The sequence below is a fragment of the Nematolebias whitei genome, chromosome 10 (assembly GCF_014905685.2).
Source record: "Nematolebias whitei isolate Nwh7 chromosome 10, NemWhi1, whole genome shotgun sequence".
Taxonomy (NCBI): domain Eukaryota; kingdom Metazoa; phylum Chordata; class Actinopteri; order Cyprinodontiformes; family Rivulidae; genus Nematolebias; species Nematolebias whitei.
In genome coordinates this window covers 4,569,247-4,578,439 of record NC_056507.1, presented here as the reverse complement: position 1 = coordinate 4,578,439, position 9,193 = coordinate 4,569,247, and the positions used below count along the sequence as shown (strand labels likewise).

Genomic DNA, 9,193 nt, shown 5'->3' with positions numbered 1-9,193 from the left:
GTTTACAATGTTTCTACATGTTTATGATGTTTCTACGCGTTTACGGTGTTTCAACATGTTTATGATGTTTCAACATGTTTATGATGTTTCTACGTGTTTACGATGTTTCTACGTGTTTACGATGTTTCTACGCGTTTACGTTTCTACGCGTTTACGTTTCTACGTTTTTACAATGTTTCTAAGTTTTTACGGTGTTTCAGCATGTTTACAATGTTTCTACGCATTTACGGTGTTTCTACGCGTTTACGTTTCTACGTTTTTACAATGTTTCTACGTTTTTACGGTGTTTCAGCATGTTTACGATGTTTCTACGTGTTTAAGGTGTTTCTACGTGTTTATGGTGTTTCTACGTGTTTACGATATTTTTCTACGTGTTTACGGTATTTTTACATTTACGGTCTTTCTACATTTACGGTGTTTCTACGTGTTTATGACTTTTTTCTACATTTACAGTGTTTCTACGCGTTTTGTTTACGGTGCTTCTACGAGTTTACGATGTTTCTACGTGTTTATGGGGTTTCTGCGTGTTTACAGTGTTTCAGCGTGCTTACGATATTTCAGCGTAAATCCTGTTCCTCCTGAGAAACACAAGCTAATCAGACAAGACAGAAAGGCAGGAAGGACATCCTCACCTCATCGTAGATGCTTTCGATTTCATTAAGCAAAGACTTGGATCGAAGCACTTTGGTGTCGTTCTGTTTGAAATTGATGCCTTGATGGTCCAGAGATTTGAGGTAATACTTCTCGTTCTGCTCCCTCCAGATCTTGTTGAAGCCTCGCTGGGCTTCCCGCCACTCTTCCTCTTTTGTTTTTAACCTGGTTTAAAAAGGACGCCAAAGTCAAGCAGCGCACTCAGAACACCTTCAAGGGACACGCCAGAAACCTCGTAACATTCAAAAGTGCTAAACGAACGGATAAAACGATGATCAGACTGTGGAGAGGTTCAGGCTCTGCTCACCGTTTTAACACGATGGGGACAGAGACAGCGGGGTTTTTCTTCAGGCCGTCCAGGATGTCCAGCGCCTTGTCTCCGTATATCCTCTGGATGGCTTTCCGGTGGACGACCTCCGAGGAGCCGCCCATCGTGTTGTCCAGGCGAAACTTGGCCTGTTCTTCCGCGGACATGCGGGACAATTTCCGCTGCACGGTCTCCAGCACCCTGATGGTGGCCAGGTTGGTCTCGAGGACAACATCCAGCTGTGCAGAGGACAATGGAGGTGTCACGAGTTCCCCGTGACAGTTTAAACAAGAAGAGGACGCCGGTGTCTCGGCGAAGTCACCGAGATCGTGCTGCTCACCTCGAAGCGTTCATCTTCACAGCGGTAGATGTGCTCCTCGTACTGAGTCTTCTTGGAGCTGACAAACGTGGAGTCTTCAGACCAGGAGGGGAAGGACACCCAGGTGTCATTCAGGACCTGAACGAGGTGGAGTTGTGAAAATTCAATTAATACGGAGGGGAACTCTGTCAACACAGATGAGGTTTTAAATGTCAGCTTTATGAAAATTGAAGAATAAAAACAGGTTTCTGTACTTTTTATGGACGTTATTCTAAAAAAAACTGTCACGTGCACGCATGGGCCAGCACTGTTGCCAACTCCTCTGTGAGGAAAGTAGCTACTGGCTGTCCTTGAAGGAGCTATAATCCGCTAATGACGTCATCACCTAATTTACATATTTGTTCATTTTAATGAAACTGTGATCTAGGCTGTAGGAAAGAAAAATAAAAATGTTGAGCAGGGATGCACCGATCCACTTTTTTCACTTCCGATCCAATACCGATACCTGCAGTTTAGTGTCACAGATACCGATCCGATACCGATATATGCGGTTTAGTGTCGTAGATACCGATCCGATACCGATACGATGCAGAAAAACAGTGCTGAATTAACAAAACAGGCTAAATCATGTCATCTGGACCTGTTTCAGATGACATGATTTAACCTGTTTTGTTGTCTACCTGGATGATTGAGCTTACAAACCCAGTGCTGAATGAACTTAAAACATTTGTTTTATGTACTGAATTACAAATTTATTGAAAACTCACACACCAAGAGCTTCACAAGCTCGGTCAAACATGTAAAAACAACACAACTTTAATTGGTTCAGGCAGTACGCTATAGAGCGTGACGTCACCCAGAGCACAAAGCGTAGAATTAGAGTGAATAGATCTGCCCAGTCATGGATCGGTCACATTGTCACGATACCCGGTCCTGAAGTTCGGTAACCCCCAAATATCGGTACTGATACAGATATTGGTATCGGATCGGTGCATCTCTAATGTTGAGAGGGACAAAAAGTGAGTGAAAACACTTCATGTGTTTAAATTTAATTAACTTCACATGTTTCATGACTACCCACATTACACAAATCAATTTACCGTAATTACCGAACTATAAGCCGCTACTTTTTTCACGCGCTTTGAACACCACGGCTTATACAATACTGCGGCTAATTTATGGATTTTTTTATTTGTATTTTTTCTTGACGGGCTAACGAGTTGAGCTTCCTGCCGCCAAAACATTTAGCCTTGTCAGACCCAGGCGCTCACATAACTGTCCAATACACATCTCTCTTGGAGGGGGGGTCCTCGTGACTCCATAAGACTACCTCTATAAATGAAGGTAAAAAAAATCTGACCAATTACTGAACAGGTCACAGTGCACCAATGAAATCATTGGTATTTATTAATTAATTCATTAATACGATGACGTATTTCAGCCACTCAAAATAAGTGTGAACCACAAATCAAATCGCGCATTTGTCTCGAGACAAAGTCACGCTGAGAGCGACAACGAATGAGAGACAGAGGACGATGGAAGTTTTTCTGAAGCTCTTCAATCCTGACACTGATGAAGACGACTTTAGTGCACAGGAGGAAGATGATCACTGACTTCCTCGTAGGCTACTGTATTTATTTTTTAAATCAGCTGTTACAGGCACCGCTCGTAAAAAAAACATTTACTGCATGTATTTGTGTATGTTACTGTTACGTATTTAAATAAAAGTAAAAAAACCTTTGTGTAAATATCTCATGTTATGACACCTGCAGCTTATAGACAAGTGCGGCCCATACATGCAGATTTTTTTTTATTTTATTTAGTAGGTGCACTCAAAAGTCTGGAAATTACAGGAATATTGGTGTTTTGAGATGAACGTTGTCTTCTTCTGTAGTATGAATGTGGTGGGTCTCCTCTGCTCCGACTGCAGCTGGGATTAAGACCTCGTGAGACTGCCTGTCAGAGCTCTGGGATGGGGGCGGGGCTTCCAGCATCAGCAGCTAGATTAGTCGCTATTATGATTAAATAAAAATAACCTCGCTAGCAGGGGTTGAAAACTCATTAAATATAACGACAAAGTGGGCAAACCGGCAGCAACTCTGACCAGCCCAGTCGGACACAAAACTCCAGCTTATCTGAAAGACGCATTCAAACGAGCGACGGAGTCGATGGGTTTCATGCCTCACCTCTTTGCAGAGAGGAGTTCTGCCGGTACATTTGGGCTGCTGGTAGCTCTTGGGCAGAGCTCTGTAGCTGGAGCCGAGCCTCTTACAGGAAGCATAATCAATCTCCATGGCGATGCCCTCTGTGGCCCGCTCCTTCGGGTACGTTTCCATGTGGGACATCTCACGGTACCCCAGGAAGTTTTTGAACCAGTTGAACAGCTCGGGGAATTTTCTACGAAACAAAATCCAAATGAACATGAAGAAAACTGCGGTCTCTAACGGAGCGTCGCTCGCCTGAAAGACGGTCCACTCACCCCAGAAAGGGCAGCACCAGCTGCACCAGCTCAGCCCTGGAGATCACCTCCTGGTTAAAGATGACCAGACAGCGCAGGAAGTTGTCGTAGGCCTCCACACTTCGCAAGGCTTTACGCACCTGGAACGAGTTCCAGACGTTAGAACGTAAAATGCAAGTGCAGAAACTTATCTCAGACGTATAAAATCATCTGCAGTGACAACAGAAAACACATTCATAATATATATTTTTCTTTTAGCATATTAAAAACAAGCATTTAAATGTGAGAAAAAGGAACAGAACATCCTGAGTGTGATGGGTTTATTTGTTTGTTGGAAAAAAGCAAAACACTTATTGATCGTTTGTGCTCTTAGCTCGAATTTTAACTTATGATTACTAAAAAAAACGGGCTTTAGTTTTGACTGTAGTCATGGTGAACGTATGAAACGAGATTTAAACTCTCCACATGAGGAATGACCGCCGCAGAATAAAAACCTCCAGTTTTCCTCTCAACGTTTTACTTTAAATGACGGGTCAGGTGTGGGTTTCTCAGGCCTGTCGTGGGACTGCAGCGTTCAACAGATGAAGCTGGGACAGCTACAAGCTGCGGGTGAATCCCTCTTGAAGTCCACTATAACTGCGAAGAATTCATTACTGTAACTGTGGGGACACTTTCACAAAAATAAACACTAAAATCTACTGAAACCTTCACAACAAATCACTACGGTTTGAAGATCAGCACAGAAGAAATGCTGAAAATCTTTCAATCTCTTGGAAGTAAATGGGAGTTAAACTGGAGTTAAACTGGAGCTAAAGCTTCGCGGCGACCATGAGAGATGAACGTCATTCACCTCGAGACGTTCACAAGAGTTCCTTATTTCCTTGCACAAATCGCAGGATCCCGCTTTCCCATAATAGTCACAGGTATCTGGAAACAGGTGCGAACCCTTCTTAATGGAGTTTAGTGCAGGTGAGTGGAGGAGGGGGCAATTTTATCCACAACCAACTGCAGTAGCGGGGACAGGGGGTGGCCAGGGGGGGCCATGGCCACCTTTGATTTGTCTGCAGCCACCCCAACCATTAGAAAAAAACTATACTTTTAAGCAATATAAAAACTAAAAAGCAGTTTCTTCAAATGCTTGTAGGTTTACACGCACATGCACACATTTGTCTTTCTTTCTTTACAGGGACTTTGCATCGACTTCCATTAATTATTCTTTCATCTCTAACCCCGAACCTGACCCTACAACTAACCATTACCAGTACATAGCTAGCACTAAATCCAACCCATCCTCACTCCTTAGTCCTAAACCGAACCCAACAAAGGGCACTTCTTTTTATGGGGCCCGGGCCCCATAAGGAGAGGCTGGTTCTCACAATGTAGTACCATATTTTCCGCCGTACACATCACATCAGTCCATATTTGTCTAATAAAGTGAAAAAAAAAACACATTAAAATGTCACTTCGTCGTACAAGTCGCTTTTGTTATGCGTCACCGACAACCCAGAAATGTGGGCCGGTGTTGTGCCAAAAAAAATTGGCTGCCAAATGGCGGCCGTGGGAGCGTGCACGGGATTAACACTTAAAAAATTATTTGTTTGATTGAAATTATAGTAAAGGTGCGTCTCAGCTGAATTTTTACTTAATAAATGCACTTCAATGGTCAAATCAGCTTCATTTCACCGGGGCAGCGCAGCAAAATGAAGTTGATATGACGGTTGCTCCAGGCATGATCCCGGAACTGGATGAAGGTGGCAGGCTATGGCAAGCCAAGTGTGTCATTAATAGCCACTTTTACCTATTACATGACGCAACGGCATGCCATACTACTCGAGTGCCATCTAGCGACTGAAAATGGTAGTGTTCAATATTTTCAGTCAGGATGAATGAAAACGTCGTATCTCAGCCAAAAATTGGTTTATAAATATGGGAAAAAACAAATATGTCGCTTCGGCGTATAAGTCGCAGGGTATATGCAAATTATGCAAAAAGGTGCAACTTATAGGCCGGAAAATACGGTATGTGTTAGAAAAACGAGCCTTACAAGATAACAAATACAAAGACACACACACACTAATAATTATTATTAGCATGCCCGCTACTTCTGGACAGGGATCAGAGATTGTAGCAGCTCAGACATAGCATTATCATTAAAAACACGGACATATCGCTCCGCTAACCCCACCCGGTCGACAAACGCCCTCTCTAGGCAAGTGGCCTAGAGGAAACACCGGACTGTAATTCTATCTTTTATTCAGTGACTTGTTGAACCCTTTATGTTCTGCTCAAGAGGAAACCAAATTCAAACGACTCACCTTCTCAAAGAACAGAGACTCGGTTCCGACTCCGTGCTTGCCGGGGTCTGCCACCGACGGGTCCTTTAAGTTCAGTAACTTGGGCTTCTTCTGCAGCAAACAGAGACAACTGTTACAAACCAGGGGCTCATGGTAGATATGAAACCTGGGAATGAAAACGAAACAGGAAGCAGTTGCAGTGCGTGAACCTTGACGGGGGGCGTGCTCCCTGGAGTGGAGTGGCGCCGGATCGGACAGCCGTTCTGATTGAGCCTCTGCTTGTTGTTGAGCTGCAGCTTTTTGGAGGTGAGACCGTGGTCGTTCTTCACCGACTCTGCCTTTTCAGCTGTGGTCTTACTTAACATCTACAGAGAAATAAAGGATTAGCACGAGTAGGTCTGTCACGATAAATTTAGCTGGGCGATTAATTGTCTCAATAAACGATAATACTGTTTGAAATTTGACAATAATTAGTAATTATTGTCAAATTTAAGTAGAAATGTTGGTTAAGTTTTGTGTGTAGTACCTTTTTCAACCACTGGATGGCAGTATGAGACTGTTTGAACTGAAGGATGGATAGTGAGGGAGCGAGCAGCGTGTCTCTTAGAAAAATGGGAGGGAGGCCCCTTGACATGACATGGGCTGTCTCTCCTTCCTTTTTTTCAGTTTCTCAAAATGGCGGACGCTCGGTGCGGTTTGAGCTCTTTAGCATTCTTCACACAAAGCTTTTAATTTAAAAAAAAATCAGTAAACAAGTTCTCAGCTTCTTTTTGCAGATAAAAACAACTTTTTACACGAAAGCACGAGTTTCAACGGTGAATTTTGGAGCTTCGACAAGACGGAGTTTGTTCCCCCCCCCCCCCCCTCCCCCCGAGGTCGGCCTGTTAGTTTAGCTCGTAGCTTAGCTACTTTTAACGATCCAAAAACGTGATTTTGGATCGTTAAAACAGATTTTAAAGAAAAAGAGACAAAGGGAGGGGTCAGTGAAGAGCACCGGAGCTGAGTCTTTTGTCATCCAGTGTCTTCAGTAGAAAGAGAGAGACACCAAGAAACGATAAAGCCGATAAATGAAAACGAGGCTGATAATTTTTAATTATCATGCGATTAATTGATTTATTGTTTATCGTGACGGGCCTAAACACGAGTGCACAAGCAACGTTGTACTCCCCAACGAACCTGTGGTATTTAGAGCTCATCTCATGTTAGCGGTTAGTTTAAGCGTTTATAAAGTATAAAAAGTGGTGAATTTATCGTCTTACTGCTGAACTGTTGGCGTCAGGCAGAAACTGGCCAAACTCTGAGAGCAGGTCCTCTTGGTTCTTGAAGAGCCTGGCCACCTGAGCGTACACTTCCTGTTCTGTCAGAGCCGGCGTGTAGTTCCCCCCGGCCTCCTTCGCATTCCGCTGCTCCTTCTACGGTAAAACTCATGACATCATGATCTGATAAAACAAACAAAAAGTCGTCGTTTTGATTGTTAGACCCGAGTCTGACCTGGTACGTGTGGAGAATCTCCAGGAAGGCTTTGTAGATGTCGGGCTGGCCCTGGAAGCGGTTCTTGATCTTGTTGACGTAATTGATGGCATGGTTGAACTCCACGGGCTGGTTGTTCTGCATAGGCGGGCCTGTGGGGGTCCCGCTAGGGGGCGGGTGGAGCGGAATAGGCGGGGAGCGAGGGGCGGTGTACACAGGGATGGACGGATTTGTCTGGCTGCTGGTCGTTAATGCCGGAGGCTGAGGAGGCTTGAAGAAAAACAGTGAAAGGAAGCGTTACGTCAACATAAACAGAAGAATAAGTCGATACCGGCTGCAGGCGGGGTCGGTTCGCTCCACCCCACCTTGCTCATCTTGGCAGGTGTGGTTTGTGTGGGCAGAGGCGGAGCGGTGGTTTTCACAGCAGATGATGGGGGCTGTGGCGGATGCTGGGTGCCTGCTCCTGTTATGGGGATGTTCTGCACCGAAATGCCGTGCGGGGTGATGTGGTGGATCTGACCGGGCGTCGTCACGTTGACCAGGTCGTTGGTCTGAACCTCGATCTTGTAGCCCGGAGGAAGGAAGGTGTTGAAGCCCATGATGAGGTCGGGGTGGCCTTTAAAGAGCTGCGACACTCTGCTGATGACGCCGGGCGTGTCGATGCTTAAACAACAAACAGACGAGAGCAAAGAGTTCAAACTCTGCTGTGCAGGGGCTCACCTGCTGCGACGTCAAGAAGCTGCCTCACCTTTGGGACTTGAACTCCTTCATTATATCTAAAAAGTCATTGTAGACCTGAGGATGGTTGCCAAACTGTAGTTTCACTTGATCCAAGTAAGATAAAGCATCTTCCACCTAACAGAGAGGAAAACGATCTTTTTAAACTTTAATATCTCAGGTACGGCGTCTTCAGCGCAGTCATTCAACGATCACACCAACCTTAAGCCTCTGGAACTGCTGGTGGCCCTGTGAAGAGGCCGGTGGAGCCGCCGTATGTCCGTGTCCCGGCATCACCGAGGGCCCGTGGGACTGCACTGCCGGGCTGTGGTGGTGGGGCGCTGTGTGGACCGCTGGGCTTGGAGTGTGCCCGTGCCCACCACTGTTCTGGGCCACAGTGGGAACCTGGGAAAGTGCAGGCATTTCATTTGAAGGATTTAGCTGCAACTGTCTACAACAATAAAAAGATGGTGTAATTCTACCTGGTATCCCTGTGGAACTGAGTACTGGACGCCAGCCGTGGGCTGCATGTTGTCTGTCACAGCCTCGTACACAGCGGGGGCCAGGAGGCGGTGCACCTGCTGCAAAGCTTCCACGTTGGCAGCATGACGCCGCTGCTGCGTCGCAAAAACCGTTTCCTGATCCTCCAAACGGCGCTTCATTATGAACTCATACTCAAGAGAGCAACGAAACCTGGGAACCCAGAGCAGGACGTGGAGCCAGTTTAACATCGAGTTATTGGAACAAATATCACATTTTTATGTAGTTTGGCTACTTCTTCTTTTCCCCCTTCAGGGGTCTCCACAGTGAGTCCTCCTCCATCTCTGTCCTCACTCCAACTACCTCCATGTCCTCTCTAACTGCATCCAGATGTCTCCTCTTTGTCTTTTCCTGGCAGCTGCATTTCTAACATCTTTCTACCAATATACTCACTGTCCCTCCTCTGGACATGTCCAAACCACTGTCCCTCCTCTGGA

The 9,193-nt window shown here is 45.4% G+C and overlaps 1 protein-coding gene across 1 annotated transcript in view; it reads right to left on the bottom strand.

Moving 5' to 3' along the window:
* Positions 1 to 9,193, bottom strand: part of sin3aa (SIN3 transcription regulator family member Aa) — a 24,831-nt gene that overhangs the window by 8,925 nt on the left and 6,713 nt on the right. Inside the window, exons 2-14 of the mRNA XM_037683258.1 lie at positions 8,699 to 8,909; positions 8,439 to 8,621; positions 8,248 to 8,354; positions 7,865 to 8,162; positions 7,521 to 7,769; positions 7,289 to 7,441; positions 6,239 to 6,394; positions 6,051 to 6,140; positions 3,757 to 3,875; positions 3,464 to 3,674; positions 1,299 to 1,415; positions 959 to 1,197; positions 633 to 816 (exon numbers count right to left, since the gene is read on the bottom strand). Coding sequence (XP_037539186.1) covers positions 633 to 816; positions 959 to 1,197; positions 1,299 to 1,415; positions 3,464 to 3,674; positions 3,757 to 3,875; positions 6,051 to 6,140; positions 6,239 to 6,394; positions 7,289 to 7,441; positions 7,521 to 7,769; positions 7,865 to 8,162; positions 8,248 to 8,354; positions 8,439 to 8,621; positions 8,699 to 8,878 — 2,286 coding nt within the window. The 5' untranslated portion in view covers positions 8,879 to 8,909. The remainder of the gene's footprint in view (positions 1 to 632; positions 817 to 958; positions 1,198 to 1,298; positions 1,416 to 3,463; positions 3,675 to 3,756; positions 3,876 to 6,050; positions 6,141 to 6,238; positions 6,395 to 7,288; positions 7,442 to 7,520; positions 7,770 to 7,864; positions 8,163 to 8,247; positions 8,355 to 8,438; positions 8,622 to 8,698; positions 8,910 to 9,193) is intronic.